The following is a 17,031-nucleotide window of genomic DNA, read 5'->3' as shown; positions in this document are numbered from 1 at the left end:
TTTCTGAAGGATTAAAAAAACTTGAAAAGCGATTGACCAAGTGTATAGAGCTCCAAGGAGATTATGTTGAAAAATAAAAAAAAAATTTACCCAAAAAAAAAAGTTTTTATACTTCATTCTAAGGACTTATTGAACTACCCTCGTAGTAGGAGTTAAAATAAAAAAATAATTAACTGTCAACGAAAAATAGTCGGATTTTCTAAATTATGGGTTCTGTTAATTCAGTTTGCTTGTCAGCGTAAAAATGAGAACAAAGTTAAGTTTCTTAGGGTGACTGTAAATTCTGTATTTAGATGGTTTACTTGTCAAATAAAATCACTTGTTTTAATTTTTTTTCAAGAATTAAAAAAAATTGTTTCTCACGTTTATATTTTCCGGAGTGACGTTGTTTTTGAACGTTTCTTTTACATACCATATATTGGTTAAATTAAATTTGATTTTCATCCGAAATAAAATGCGTGTGGTTCAAAATTGTCAAATGAAATATTAAATTTTATTCCGTGTGGAATGTTAGTATTGAAATATTTTTTCTGTTTAATTATTTAATAAATTGGTTAAAAAGCACAATAAAATAATGACTACAATAATTGTTTGTTTCCAGGAAAGTGAGGAATGGCATTAATAAAAAAAACCCATAGGAATACAAGGGACATTGGAAATGTAGTCCATAATGCACCGCAACATCCTAGGTTGTATGTGAGTTCGATGCTCTCGCGTATGAGAGCGTGAAGAACATGCATTTTCCCCATGGGAAGAATAGCGGTGAGAGCAACGGGAGTGAGTAATTATATTAATGATAACCGTCACAGAAATTCTGTTCTTAAGCAAACACCACGACCTATATATAAAATTCTTGCCAGTTTGACCTAATTATAAAAAAGTAACAGAAGAAGTATATTTTTTTACATAAAAACAATCTATAGGATTTAAATTTATTTTGTTTAAAAATCTATTGAATCAGAAAATCACAGGAGCATATGAAAAGATTTATTTTAGACATAAGTATCAAGGAAGATATAAATGAAAAAGGTTTTAATGTTTGTTTTTGATCGACTTTTCCTGAAATACCTATAAAATTTTTTTTTCTTCAATTGATATATAATTTACAGAATAGTTTTATCTGATTTTTGAAGAAGATTCTGTAAAAGCATACGATATTCAGATTTACAATTTCTACTTATCTATCGGAGTTATGTGCAATATTTTTCTGATTTAAGAAAAATGTACATAACATCTGCAGATTTTGAATTCTATATAAATTCCAAGAAAATTTAAAGACTGTTTCTACGTACTCAAAAGCCATACAATGAATGGTGTGATGGCACAAACCATGCAAGTGCAAACAAAATCAGGAGAATAAAAGAATTTTCTCGAAATCCGATTTATTAAAAAAATTGAGAACGCACATTTGAGAATTAATACAGCTCTATAGATATATAAAAAAAAGTTGAGATAAGGTTATATTTTTCGAGAAAAATATCGTAAAAAATCGTCCTTTGTCATGAACATGTATGTGATATACAAAATTTCCATTTTCAAAATTGTTTTCAAAAAATTCTAATTAACGTAAAATATATCAGTGCAACACCGGAAACATGTTACGGCACAAATAAAAGGCTCAAAAGTGAAAAATTTTCATTTATGCATTTATTTTGTTGTAAAATCATTGAAAAACTATAGTGGCGCAAACCCAGTAGATGATTTTTCATGAAAAAATTACTTTTAAATTGTTTAAGCAATTTGAAAAGATGCGAGACATGGAAAAACTAATAGCGTCATTCCATTCAACTAATACAATTGCATTTCTGAAGTCTAATCAAATAACTTTATAAAGTCTATGTGTTTCACTATTTATGTACTTATAAAAATAATTAGTAACGTGTTTTAAATAAATAATTACATGGTTCAGAATTTATATTCATACTATAAATAAAAAATTAGGTAGAGCTAAGAATTGTTTTTCGGCATCTTGCATATTTAAACACTTTTAAAACCAAATTTATGCGTTCACACCCTTGAAATACTCATAATGATTTTTAAAATCGACGAAAATAGACCCATTCTTAATGTCTTTTATTTTCCATTTCAAGTGAAAGCTATAAATCTTTTTGAATACTTATTATTATTATTATTATTATTATTATTATTATTATTATTATTTAACAAGAAATATATTGTTTGAGAATATTGATGGTGGTTTGAGTTTGTAAATCCTGTCAATCAGTTTTATTATTGAAGGTCCATATAATCCCATACTAATTGTTATAAACAAATTTTCTAATTATTGAAATTTTAATAAAACCCAATCGGAGTTCTAAAGAATCTTTCCAAAAATAAAATCAGCCTTGATCGTTAGGATCGAATAAGAATTTATTTGAGCTTTTTTCCATGGTAAAATCCTAATCTGATATTCTGAAATAAATATATAATAATTCCAAAATAAATATATAAAATCCTAATCTAATATTTTGTTCTAAATTAAACTTCAGTATTTATTAGGGTGGGCTGAAAATACATCATTAAAAAAAAATCGAAAAATGACCAGTACTGGTGAATGAAAAATGGTATTACGCTGTCGTAATGAGATCAACAATTTTGAGAATTTAAAAAAGTTTTTTGAAACCGAGAAAAAAATGGCATTATTCAAGGTTTGTTCATTTTTCATTTTGTTTGTATCTATACAAATTATGCCTCATCTTTCTAGTGCAACTAAACACATGACATTTATCAAACTAAATAAATAAATTAAATAAAAAATAACTGAATAAATTAAATCCTCAAGGAAAATTTTAAAATTCTCAAAATTAAACCTTTTTGACATTAAGAAACCGTAAGAAAATCCGAAAAAATCGGGCTATTTGTATCAAAATTTCGACACAAATAACCCCTTTTCCAGCTCCCCCTATCTGCACCGAAAAATCCTTCGAGTTTTCTATTTGTAATAGCACATAGAAAATTCTAAGTTCTGTAACTATTTTCATTTTTCAAGAAGTGTGTATTTTTGACACACTCTAGAATTCATATCCTTTTTTTGTAAAGTGAATAATGACCTCACTTTTATTTGTAATGGAGTAGTTGCATAATTTTTACATAATATATTTGTTAAATTATGTCTAACATTATAAAAATTGTAGTAGACTGGAAGATTTGTTTCAATACTTAATTTATAAGAAAAAATGAGACATCATCAGGAAAAAACTGTTCCAGCCAATACCGCTTGGTTGCTTGGAATTCTGATTGGTTAAACACTAATTGTGCTGCTACGCCCAATCAGCAGTGCCTCATTTTCCCGCCGAAAATGAAAAACAGAATACTTTGTATAGATCAAAGAAATTCTTTAAAATTATTTAAAAAAACTGTTCATAAATAATTAAATCCATTTATAACTGATATTTAAATTTTATAAGGAAAAAATATGCAGCTACCCCACTTCATGGAAAAAAAGAAATTTGCTGAATAATGGCAACACTTGTTGCTATAGGCCTTCATGAGACTATGAGATCAACGTGAAGGTCACGAGGGTCTTATTATGAGGCGGATCGATCCTGATAATCATGGACCTCGAACGGGCCCGCCACCCTTTCGAGTCTTATCTGGAGGAGCACACTGCCTTTTATCTCCCTCACCTCCATCGCCACCACCGTCACGAGCACCTGAACCTTACAAAGTCGGACCATCAGCCTCCTCGTACACTCGAGCTCATCGACGATCAAGTTTCGTGATAATTGCAGAAACTCGACCAATTACTCCAGATTCCAGGAGTCCTTCTCCTCCCAGTTTAGCCACAGGAAGGGTCTCTCCCTTCAGGGGTCGAGGATTCAAAGGACCTCTACCACATGCACAGTCCAGGCCGCAAAGTCCTGATAATTTCCAACGAAGAAGAAGCACCGGCAGCAGATCTGATAGAAGAGGTATCCGATGTATGCATTTATTATTTTGTTAAGTCAAATCGATATCTCCATGTTTAAAGACAACCAATCTTGGAATGATCATCTGAAACGACCACACTGGCATTGGCCATCTTCCATACATGACGTCATGCTATAATTTATTTTTTATTTTTATATCTCCTCCATCCATTTAACATAGTTTCCTTGCCGAAAAATCCAAAGAATTTACCACTCACATCATTCTACACTGAGAAAAAAGATTACTTGATTCAAAGAAATGTAGTACTGAATACATCCAATCAAATAATGTTTTGATCGAAGAGAATTTTTCTTATTTCAAGAAATAGTGTTTTTCAAATAAAAAATACACTTTTGTTATAAGCAAAATTTCTTTAGATCAAAAAAATATTTTATTGGACGTATTTAGTACTGCATTTCTTGGAATCAAGTAATCTTTTTTTCAGTGTAAGTGCATGATGTCATTTATTGATGATCACGCTGATGATCTAATAGAAATCAAGTAATTCATACAATTCATAGAATTCAAATAATTCGTAGAAATCTGAGAATTCAGAGAGTTCAAGGTATTCAGATAATTACGAGAATTTATTTAATTAGGAGAATTCGAGGAATTCATTAAATTCAGGGAATTCTGAGAATACGTGGAATTAAGCGGGGAATGAAGAAATTTCTGATAATTAAGAAACTTCATCTAATTAAGAGACTTCAGGGAATGAACAGAATTGCTTAAATTTACAGATTTTCTTGATTTCACAGAATTTCTGGAACTGTCTAAAAATTCAGGGCATATAGAGTATAAAAAGAATTCAGCGAATTGTGAAAATTCAGTGAATCTAGGAAATTCTGAGAACTCAGCGAAATTCGCTGAGAGAATATATATAGATATAGCGAATAGAAATTCGCTCAGAATTCATGAAATTCTGAGAATGACAGGGAATTCCGAGAATTCCAAAAATTCATGGAATTTTAAGAACTTGTACAATCCTGAGTAGAACAAAGAATTCTGAGAATTCGTCGAATTTGTAGATCTCAGGGAATTCTAAGAATTCATGGAATTCAGAGATTTGAGGAAATTAAACAATTTAAGAAAACTCACGAAATTAAAAGATTTCAGGGAAATATGAAAATTTAGAAAATTCATAGAATTCACGGAATGAAGAAAATTCTGAGAATTCACAGAATTATGAGAATTCAGAAATTTAGTCAGAAAAATTCTGCAACTTTAGAATATTCTGAAAATTCGAAGAATTTAGAAAATTCAGGAAACTCATGGAATTTATAGAATTCAGGAAATTAAGACATTTTATGGAATTCTGAAAATTCAGGGAATTGATATGATTCAGTGAATTCTAGAACTCATAGAATTTTAGGAGATTCTGAAAATTCGGGAAACAAAGAATCATGAGAATTCAGGTAATTCTGAGAACTCAGGGAATTCAGGTAATTTAGATAATTCTCAAACTTCATGAAATTCCTGTTAATCGGAGAATAATTTCGGAGAATTCAAGAAAATCTGAGAATATAGGGAATTAGTAGAATAAAAAGATGTAGATAATTAAGAACATTCGTGTAATTGAGAGTATTTAGTGAATTCACAGAATTCAGAGAAAATAAATTCTAGCCAGATGAAAATTCTGATTTCAGTTTCAGTATCCCAGCAGAATAGTCCGAAGAGGAGTCAAATTCCCCAGCCGACTCGAAGTCGTTCGATATCCCTGACGAAGAGAAATGAGAAAAAAGCTTCTCCAAAATTCGGCAGAAGAGCAAATTCAAAAAATAATTTAGTGGTTCCCAATAACTGGACTTTGAGTCGTCGCCCGTCTACAAAACGCCCATCACTGCCACCAATTCAAGGAACGCCTACAAAACCTTCAGAAAAGCCTGATGTTAAACCACGTGCTCCTCAAACTCAAAATTTGAAACCTTCACCTCAAAAGAGAAGGAGGAATTCTTTAATACCGACGCCAAAAATTGTTTCCAAACCGAAGAAATCTTCAAATGAGCAGAAATCTTCCAGCACGGAAGGTCTTGCTTCTCCGTCAAAAATTCCTCTGCGACGTGGTTCAATATCCAATAATAAATCTGCCTCGACTCAATCCTTGTCCTCCAACAAACCAGTAGGTCCTCCTCCTTCTTCCAAGTTTGCGAAATCCCTCGAAAGAGTGGTAGATAAGAATTCCAAAAAACCTATTCAGAAGACAATTAAAAAACCGGAAGGGAAGAGTCTGAACAATTCGAGTCTTCAAGTTCCTCAGCAGAATAAAAATTTGGAAAAAGAGGTGAAAAAGCTGGATGGTAAATCTGGCTCAAATATTGTTGAGCAAGCTGCGAAGATATTGGAGAATGATTTAGGATTGGTAGAATTGTTGAAGAAATCTTCGGAAGCAACTGGAACGAAGAGTGTTGTTAATTCAACCACCACCACTGCTGTTCAACCTTTGCAAATTGATGCGAATGCCAAAAATTCAGCGAAGGAGACTGCTGCCAAAATTGGGGGGAGTGAAAATCAAAAGAAAGAGGAACTTCCAGCCAAGAAAGAAGGAAACAATTCTGCAGATGGGAAGGTGAAGAGTAAGGTGGAATCTTCTGCGGATGTTAAGAATGCTGATCAGAAGACTGCTCGAGGTAAGATTTTTATACTACTTTGTTCTTATTTTTATTTGGTATTATAGCTAAAGTAAAACGACTAATCGGTATATAAATATGCCATTTTTTAATCTTTAATCACATATTCAAAAAGAAATTTCCATGCTCTGGCAAGTTCGGCACGATTTAATTGTTTGAATCAATTTTCAAATTTTAGTTTCACACTGACACAGTGTTTTTGAGAGAGAACTCAAATTTCAATTTTTAAAATAATTTTAAAGATTCGAATTGAACACAAATTTAACCAAGGTTAATTTTTAAGTATTAGAAAAAAATATAAATTATTTATACACATGATATGTACATTGTACATACATAAAAATATCTTAAGGATAAGTGCACATTTTTTTGTTTAAATTATGTTTGTTCTCGTGACTGCTTTCTTTAAATTATGTATGCAAAGCATGTTTTCTCATTTATTTTATTGCTCTTCACTACCAAAACATACAAACCTACAAAAAAATCGCCACCAGTATCTGGCCCATTGGACATTTTTTCAAAATTTTAAATGGTCAAATTCAAAAACAGAACAGAAGAAAATAACCGACATTATATTTTTTATGCCTTTCGGATGCCAAACCAAAAATGGACTTGGAATCAACAAGAAGCCTTGAACCTTTTTAACTTCTGACATTACTTTGATTTTTCCCTTTTTTAATATTTCAAAATTGTATCGTTTGAAATTAATTTTATTTATAGTGGGAAAGTAATAAAAAGCAACTATTAGTTAAATAATTAATTCTAGACTGAAATTTTCACAATTGTCTGAATAGACGTTTGAAATTGAAGGATTTTAGATCATAAACTTTAAATAATTTATTAAATACCAATTCAATGTCTACAATATTAAATACCCTGTAAATGAGGAATAAACAGAAGTGTACACTTTGAAAGACTTAGGGGCTATGCAAATAGAGAACTTTTCACCCTTAGCCTTCGAATTTAAATAATTTTACTACTAAGCATTTACAACTAATAATAAATTAATTTTACAACTTAATAATGGGCCATTTTTCAATTTTTAAACGTTTGAAATTGAAATTTTTTAAATTCAAATTGCTACAAAATAGCATGATATCAAATTTATATCATTTAAAATAAAAAAATTCCTCGCTTTTGAAACTTAAAATTTTCATTTCTTTTTTTGTTCCAAATTAAGAGTTTTATGTTTAGAGCAATGCTGCCGTAATTTAAGAAAACACCGTTAACTGCAAAATGAACGAGACCAAGAAAATCGACGAAAACTGTTCGAATATTTATTCACGTCTATCGCGGATTCTAATTCATTTTCTGCAGTTTTTGTTGTTGTTCTTGATTAATTTGCATGTAAACTTTATTTTTGCAAAAAAATAGTTAAAAAATGTTAATCAATTATCTAAAATGCAGTTAACGGTGTTGATTGGGATGCTGAAATTCAGAAAACGCCGTAACGGGCGTTTCATGAATCACGGACCTCAGAAATAGTCCTGTCGTGATTTGAGCAAACGCCGTTTACGGCGAAAGGATTTCGCAGCTAAAAATAAATGCAGTTACGGGGTTTCTCGAATTACAGACGCTTTTTTCGGGGTTCGATGATTCCGGAGAACGGTGTAAGCGCGTACGGTCCTCTTGGAAATCACGAAGGCTCGAGACTACCGCGTGATAATTTGGTAAAGTCCGTAACTGCCCGGTGCGGCTTTTTCTCAAATTTGTCGGTGACGTATTCAGCTGACCATGATTTGAGCCTGCAGTTAATGGTCAGTTACGGCTCTCTTCCAAATCACGACTCGCCAAATTTGTCAGTTAACGGCGTTTTTTCCAAAATTTAGCAATAAAAAAATTAAAAAGTAATTAACAATTTGAAAAAATTATTTTAATAGTCATTTGCATCTTTTCTTAACGATTCCAACAATATAAAAAACTCATTTTTCGATTTTTTACCGTTAACGGTGTTTTCTCAAATCACGGCAGAATGAAAATTAGTAGATTCTTTTTTATGAAAATCTCTTAAATCCTTGAAATCTCTGAACTCCTGGAATTAAATGAAATCCTAGATTTCTCTAATCTCCCTAAATTCCTTTAATACTCCAAATTCCACACACGCTTAAATCTCTTAAATTCTCTGAATTCCCTAAAATCCTTGAGTGTTTAAAATTCCTTGCATTCTATAAATTCCTGGAAATCTCTGAATTCCTAAAATTCCCTGAATACCTAAATGCTTTGAAATCTTTGATTTCTTGACATATTCTCTGCAATCCTTAAATATTTAGAATTCCTTGAATTTCCTAAATTAATGAAATTCCTTGAATTATTTGAACCCTTTGATTTCTTTAAATTCTTCTGAATTTCTTTAGTATTCTTATTTCTATAAATTCCTTGGATTCTCTGTAATCCTTGAATATCCTAAATTCATTGCATATTCAGAACTTTCTTAAATATCTTAAATGCTTGAATATTTGCTAAATTCCCTAAATAATATAAATTTCTGAAACTCTTTGAATTGAAGGGTCGGATGCAATAACCACCTTAGCGCTTGAACACACGGAGAATTATTGTCCGCTGAGCAAATTTTCAAAATGGTTTCAATTTGAGTGTTGACCATCAATACTTGTAGACCATTTTATTGCGCATATTTTTTGTACGACAAACAAATTCAATGTTTTTTTCGTTTTTTATTTATTTAGGGAAATCGAAAATTTTCAACGAAAAAAGAATCAATACGTTTTGCATTCAACTCGCCAGATCTTTGTCGGGAATTGATATTTTTTTCTTGAAAATTTTATGTATCATTCTTTAACATATTCTATTACTGCTGGAGTGTTTAGCTTATTTTAAAAACATTTCAAAGCTGTGTAGTGAATTTTCAAATATATTTTCTTCGAAATCTGGGATGCATGTACATAAACGAAAAAATTGTGTGAGGAAGTTTCGAATTTTGACAACTTCCAGTGAGAAAATTCTTCCTTAGGGATCAAAGAAGTGTTTCCAAATAGTTTTAGATCTTTTGTCATCAGGGGAAAAAAATTAGAGTGATGTGAAAATAATGTACGGCTTGCTAACCTCGACTTTGATTGTACGTCAATATACGTCAACCCGTGGCGTTATATTCTCGCGAACCGAGTCGAGATTAGCACGCCGTACATAACTTTCACATCGCCCTCACTTTTTCTCTTTAACGACTGAAGATCTACAACTTTTTGGGAAAACTCCTTTGATCTCTAGTTGAATGCAAAAAAGTATTGATTCTTTTTTCGTTGAAAAATGTTGTTTTCCTTAAATAACTAAAAAACGAAGAAAACTTAGAATTTGTTTGTCATACAATAAAGATGCGCAATAAAATACTCTACAAGTATTGATGGTCAACACTCAAATTTGAACAATTTTGAAAATTTTCTCAGCGGACAATAATTCTCTGTGTTTTCGAGCGCTAAGGAGATTATTGCATCCGCCCCTTCAATTGTCTAAATACCCTGCATTCCTTCAAATCTTCTAAATTATTTGAATTCCCTGAATTCATAGAATTTCTTGCATTCCTTTAATTGTTCTAAATCCTTTTGAATTCTTTGCATTATTTGGAAGTCCTTGGAATGCATGGAGTTTTCCGAATTCCGGAAATTCCATGAATTCAAGTAATTACAATAATTCAGAAGATTGCAACCCAAACCACTCAAAATAATAAAAAATCACTAAAAACCGAATATTTGTAAGCTGGCTTTCATATTTTCCAAAAACTTTTCACATTGATCTGTGAAAATTTTTGCCTGAAAAATAAGACACTGTCTCTAAAGTGTTTTTTTAAGTTGCTTAAACTGTACAATTTAAAATTTGAATTATAGTAATCTTGTTTTATATTTGCATATTATTAATTTGTCAAAGCAAAGTTTCTCGATCGCTGTAGCGCGTGTATAATGTTGCGAGGAAATTAATAAATTATTTCTTGTTTGATTTCAGTTCAGGAAACCAACCACAGTACCAAAGCACAAATACCCAATGTATTGGGAACCCCTATATCAACCCCTGAGAGTAAAAGTACGACTCCAGACGATGTGGTCATAATTGGTGGAAATTCATCAGGAAATATGACCCAAAGTATGATCAAGCACTTTGGCAAGAATGCTGACGAATCTGGAAACGAACCCCCACAACCAACCAACGGGAAAGTACTAACAAATATAAGTGATACAAATGCGAAATTGAAATCTAATGATAAGTCTGGAGAACCAAGTACACAAATGAATCCTGTGGAAAATTCTAAGGAAAGAACTAAAGCTGAGATGGAAATCCTCACAGTTAGTAATAATCCTTCCAATAAAAAATTGGATGGCCAGGTGCAGGGAACTGAACATCGCAAGACTGATAGCAAAGATAGTGATTTGAAAAGTGTCCCAACATCTACGAATGGTTCGGAATCAGTGACTGCGAGAGTGATTGATCTAGCGAACACCTCCAGTGTAAATAGTGTCGAACAAATTCGTGATCAGGGTAGTGGTGTGTCTTTAAAATCCTCCGCTGGGAAATCCTCGGATTCAGTTAGTAGTATTCGATCCACGGATACTGGAGTTAGTTTAAACACAGTTAGAGGAGTTTCATCAGCTAGGGAAAAGAAAGGAGTTCATTCGGAAAAAAGGCCTCAAGAAATCGAAACCCTCAGTGGAAATATCGGTCATCCTGATAGGAATGGAGAAACAAAGTAAGTTATTTACTCTTTTAAAAAAAATTATTATCGTTGATTCAAACAGACTTCACACCATTCCTCCTATTCCCCTCTTTTACCTCTTTTTAATTACTTCATCTTGGTTTAAAATGAAATTATTTGTTAAAATAGTATGTTGCATTACACAGTAAACAAAAGTGTTCAAAATGACACCGAAATCAATATCATTTTGATATGCAACAAAAATGATACCGAATTCAAGAGCATTTTGATCGGTCGCAGAGAATGATCGACTTTTGAGATCATAATGATCTGATTCGGGATCATGTATGAAGTCAAGCCAAGATGGCTGACGTTCTTACAATACTTTAGCTCATATTCAAGCTTTTTATGGTTTCTGATCGTGCACTGTATTTGAAAACTTGGAAAAATAACAAAATCTGATATTAGAAAATATCACCTGTTAAGTGTAGTTGTCACTTGCGTGCGGTTAGATATCATTTTTAGGTTATGTCGTTATGACACCGTCGCCAATAATTGGCGGCCAGTTTGTTTCGTCTGACATATGAACCAAAAAATGAGATCAAATTGATGCGAATGGAAAATCATTATGATCTCGAGAGTCAAATGATCGCTGTAGCAAAATCCTCTGCAACAAAATTGATCCTTTTTTTTTTACTGTGTACAAGGGATGAAACACAGCGAGTTGCGATCATTGTGTTACAATCCTTGTAATGCATATTATTTTTATAGCAAATCTATTTAAAATTCGAGTTCAGGTACCTGTATACCCTACCTTTCTACCTACCTACCTGTGTACCCTAGACCCTAAAGTTGAAACAAAATGTTTCAACCCTAGGGATGCAAACACTGTGTTTCAATCCGCTCTACATGTATCGAAACTCGAAATTTCAATAGAGGCGCTATGAAAATAGATCTTTTCGTATTGCAAAGTCAACGGTTTTCTAAAACATTCTTTTTAGCTCATCTTTTTCGTTCAAAATTCCAGTATTTTTCTGGAAATTCGTCGTTTTTGGTTGCATTCAATTTGATTTGGCTTCAATTTTTTATTTAAATAGAAATCTTTTTTGGTTGAAATACAACTATTATATTTGCTTGGAGAATTCATATATTTTGTTTGAAAATTCAAATACATATCCAAAAGTTGAAACATTTTATTAAAATTTTGTTTTGTTTGAGATTAATCTCCTTGTTTAACATGTAGCAATTTTGTTGAACTTTTTTTTTAAATCTAACTGTTTTTTTATTTAAAATAGACATCTTTTTCGTTCAAAATTAATCTTTCCTTGGAAAATTCAATTACTTGTTTGAAAATCCGCCTTTTTTGTTTAATTTGACTGCTTTTTATTAAAAAATTTAAATCTTCTTTTTATTGAAATATTAAATATTATATTTTCGTTAAGGATACATCTTTTCTGAATATAAAATTTATGTTTTTGGTCAGAAAATCAATTTTTCTTGAGTGAAAATGAACGTATTTGCTTAAAGTTCAATTATCTTTTAAAAAATTTGTCTTTTCGTATTAAATCTTCAAATATTTGTTTGAAAATGCAACTTTTTCTGGTAGAAGTTAAATCTTTTTGTTTGAAAAATCGACTATTTGGTTAAGAGATCAACTGAAGGGTCCTTGGTCTAAACATGTAAACTGACATTTATTTCGACATTGATTTTTTTTGTATTTTCTGGAACATTTTTTATGTGTGCTCGATATCCCAAAAGCGAAATGGCAAAATGCCCTTTAGTTTTTTAAATTGGATTTTCAAAAAACCTGTTTTGGTATCTAGAGCGTCGACGTGATCTAAGGAACTACGGGACCGTACTTAATTACGTGACAACTGTAGGCGGGAGGTAGGGGTCGCAACAATTATTTACGATATTTTACGGTAGGGAGAAGGGTGTGCTTCAATCATGTACGCAATTTTTTTAAATTCGCAAATACTTTCTCCTGAATATTATCTTTTTAGTTACAAATTTAATTATTTGTTGGAAAATTTAACAATTTTCTTTAAAAAAAAAATCCTTTTTGTTGCATATTCAACTCTTTTGTTAAAATAACGTCTTTTTTGGTTAAAAATCCAGTTACTTTCGTAGAACATGAACTTTTGCTTAAAATTCATATGTTGTTGCTGATAAGTCAAATGAAATCTTTTTTGGATGAAAGCTATTTTTTCTGAAAATTTGTCTTTTTGATTTAAAAGTTTATCTTCTTCAGTATAAAGATGACATCTTTCTTAGAAAAAATGCAACTGAAGGGTCTGCGGTCTAAACCTGTTAACTGCTTATAGCGTCTTATGAAAAATATGTTCTTTTTCCCACAGCGGCTCAGTTTACTTGCAGAATAGGCCAGTGAGACACATGCAAGTGTATATGCAGTTAATTGTATGTGTGTGTCGAATGTTTTTTGTGACTACTTTCACGTCATCTTCGATGTTGTCGTCTGCAGATCGCTGAAAAGACGATTGTAAGCGACGCGTATCGATTACTAACACGCAGCAAATTTTTTAAATAAACTATTTAAAACTTTATCAAGCAAATCTATGTTCGGCTTGCGATTCCAAATATTTTGACACATAAAACTTGCCTGCAGCTCGAAAAACAACGCAGAAACATGCGAGCCCGGGAAAAACAATAAAAAGCCAGCGGTAGAACACTGCAGATAACATGTTTGGACCGCTGGACCCCTTGTAGATAAAATATCAATAGCTTTCAAATGTCATTTAACGTTCACTTTTGATTCAAAAGTTATAAAACTAACGTGTATTATTTTCCTTTAGTAAATGAACAAAAACATTTTGAAGATTTAGAAATATTGAAAATTACAAAAATAAAAACTATTTACCTTGGTCGTGTACAATTTCTGAAATATCAGTTTACAATTTTAGACCGGGGACCCTTCAACTATTTTATCACCAGTTATCTAACTAATGTCTTTTTACCACGAAAACTCAACTAATTTGGAGAAAATTGATATATTTCGGTAGAAAATCTTTTTTGGGTAAAAATCCCCTATTCCCGCAGTATTTCCCCTTTAATGAAATCATTTTTGGCTTTAAAGTCGGTTCAGAAAAATGTACTTCTTATAAAAGTTCATTTTTTAAAATTTAAGGATGGTGAAAGACAATATATTTCAAACATTTATACTTCTCTTCTGTATGATAAAATTAATAATTTATCAATAGTGCGTTTTCTACAATAATTTTGCATACCATCACTAAAATTAATAAATCATGTGGAAATTTCTCCGAAAATTCGGAATTTTAAGACAATTTACTTATACTATATATTTTTATAGAGCAAAAGGAACTTGACCAAATTCGATTTCATGGAATATATCATGAAAATTATGGAACCCCTGGCGGACTGTATGAACCGAATGGAGCCTCTGCAAAGTACCCGTAAAAACCCCATGGGGACCCTATTCGGTTCCTTTTTAAAAAACTAAAAAAAAACAGCAAAATCAACTTTTAAATTGTTGAAATTCGGATTCTACGCTAAAATTCCCTACAGAAGATCACGGAATAATCGCAATAGTTTTTTTTGCAACGGTAAAAAGTTAAAAAATATATGACGTATAACGCCTGTTGACTGCTACACTTCAAACGCATCATCTGTAAGTAACAGTCAACAGGCGTTATAGATCTTATATATTTTTTTAACTGTTTACCGCTGCAAAAAAAAAGAATTGCGATTACTCCGTGAGTTTCCAATAGAAAATTTAAAATGGAATCCGAATTTCAGCAGTTTAAAAGTTGATCTTGCTGTTTTGAGTTATTTAAAAAGGAACCGAATGGGACCCAATGGGGTCTTTGCGGGTACTTTGTAGAAGCTCCATGCGGTTCCTTCGGTCTGTCAGGGTCATTTTAATGAAAATTTCAAAGAAATTTAAATCAATGATAAAATATACAATATATTATTTTAAATTGGTATAATCAGTAGTAAGATAGGAGTTAGATTATTATTTTCGTTTTCGAATAGCCTTCTTGGTGAAAATGAAGACTTCCTGGGAGACGATATCGATCCGGATAATGGACGCTTATCGCGCATCTTCTGCAATCTGAATTTCAAATAAGAGTCTATCGAACAAAGAAACGTGCATGAAAGTTGTTGTTAGATTGAAAAATGTTTGTTTCGAAATCTCCTATTTTATTGTGGGGTGGATAAATAGATGACTCTTGAATGAAGTATTGAGCGGATTTACGGATGCTTGCTAAAAGACGATGGGTTGATTACATCCGTTCTAGACACATTTCCTAACGCGCTTATTATATCTTGCTCTACTGAACACATGAACTTTATTTTTTCCACTCATAAGCATCTTACGGCTACTTAAGTATTCTCCTTATTTGAGAAACTTTCTTCCGCATTTCCCAATTAATTTTTTATTTGTTCTTCGGATTTAGATTCCTTATCCTTTTTTATTACATCACGGTTAGGCAGAAAATATATTCAACCAAATAATATAACTGAATTATTAAAGAAAGTACTTTAATTTTCAGAATGAAATATTATTTACGACTGAAAAAATGTAATTCTTCATTCTTGTAAGTTCGATGTCTCGCTTTTTCCCCCAATTCTAAAAATGGGGCTTAGGGTGGCTGATTACGAATTTGAAGTTACTACATTAAAATTAAAATTGGTCAATCAAATATAGTTCACATCGATACGTAAATCTCTGAAATTTTAGATAAGATTTTGAATATTCACTTTGATTTTGATAATATATGCATTTATGGAATTTAGTAGATTCGAAATCAGCGACCCAAAAACCCTGAGTAGAGGTTTTGAAGCTCGTATATCTCTTTTTACAAAATTTCACAACAGCCATCATACAGTCGTTATCTTAAATTAAAAGTTTCAAAATTCTGACTTTAGATTCGTAATCAGCGACTCCAAAACCCCTCGAGTAGAGATTCACAAGCTCTTATATCTCTTCAAAAATTTGGAACCGCCACCTTGAATTCAAAATTTCGAAATTCTGACTTCAGGTTCGTAATCAGCGACCCCAAAACCCCCCGAGTAGAAATTTTCAAGTTCTTATATCTCTTTTTTTTCAAAATTCTGGAACCGTTAGGATTGTTGAAAATTTACAACTATGTTGTTAAACAAATTTTTTGTTTGAAAATAAATTTGTATGTATTTTGTTGTACATTCGTCTGTTTTGTAGAAAATTAATATTATTGATTAAAAATTCTACCACTCGGTCGAAAGTTGAACTGGTTTGTTAAAAATATATTTTATTAGTTTAAGATCCATGTGTTTGGTTGAAAGTTAAACTATATTTTTCTTTCGGTTTTTGTAGAATTTCAATTTTTCAATTTTTGGTAGAATTTCAATTATTTGGTTTGAAACTAACTTTTTGTTTCAAAATTAATATTTTTAGGTAGAAAGTTCAATTGTTTTGTCAAGAATTTGCCTTGAAAACTCAACAATTTGGTTAAAATGTTTTTTTCTGTCATTAAAAGAAAATCTCTCTTGGGTAAACTATTACATTTTTTGTTTGAGAATTCATCTTTTTTTATTGGAAATTTAACCTTTTTCCAAAAGGTTTATCTTCATGGCTTAAAAATTCAACCATTTACATATAAATTGAACTGTTTTTGTTTGAAGTTGAATTTTTATTGTTTAAGAATTTAATCATTTGGTTAAAAGTTCAACCTTTTGGTTAAAAAATCAACTATTTTGTTGGAAATTCTTCTAATGAACTTGAAAGTTGAACTATTTTATTGTAAATGCAACTGTTTAGTTGATCATTTGTTTTGTTTTTAATTCAGTTATGCAGTTAAAAGTTCAACTATATTATTTTGTTAAAAATTCATTTTT

General features: G+C 31.3%; 1 protein-coding gene across 5 annotated transcripts in view; it reads left to right on the top strand.

Moving 5' to 3' along the window:
* The window catches only part of LOC117169711 (protein stum), a 57,766-nt gene that overhangs the window by 9,898 nt on the left and 30,837 nt on the right, over positions 1 to 17,031 (top strand). For 2 of the 5 annotated variants that reach the window (XM_033356211.1, XM_033356215.1), the window contains exons 2-5: positions 602 to 777; positions 3,408 to 3,911; positions 5,556 to 6,536; positions 10,488 to 11,226. In XM_033356211.1, coding sequence (XP_033212102.1) covers positions 3,530 to 3,911; positions 5,556 to 6,536; positions 10,488 to 11,226 — 2,102 coding nt within the window. In that variant the 5' untranslated portion in view covers positions 602 to 777; positions 3,408 to 3,529. The remainder of the gene's footprint in view (positions 1 to 601; positions 778 to 3,407; positions 3,912 to 5,555; positions 6,537 to 10,487; positions 11,227 to 17,031) is intronic. The other 3 variants (XM_033356214.1, XM_033356213.1, XM_033356212.1) reach the window with 3 other exon arrangements.

The sequence above is a fragment of the Belonocnema kinseyi genome, chromosome 3 (assembly GCF_010883055.1).
Source record: "Belonocnema kinseyi isolate 2016_QV_RU_SX_M_011 chromosome 3, B_treatae_v1, whole genome shotgun sequence".
Lineage (NCBI taxonomy): Eukaryota > Metazoa > Arthropoda > Insecta > Hymenoptera > Cynipidae > Belonocnema > Belonocnema kinseyi.
Note: the sequence above shows the minus strand (reverse complement) of the source record. Positions and strands in the feature narration are given on the sequence as shown.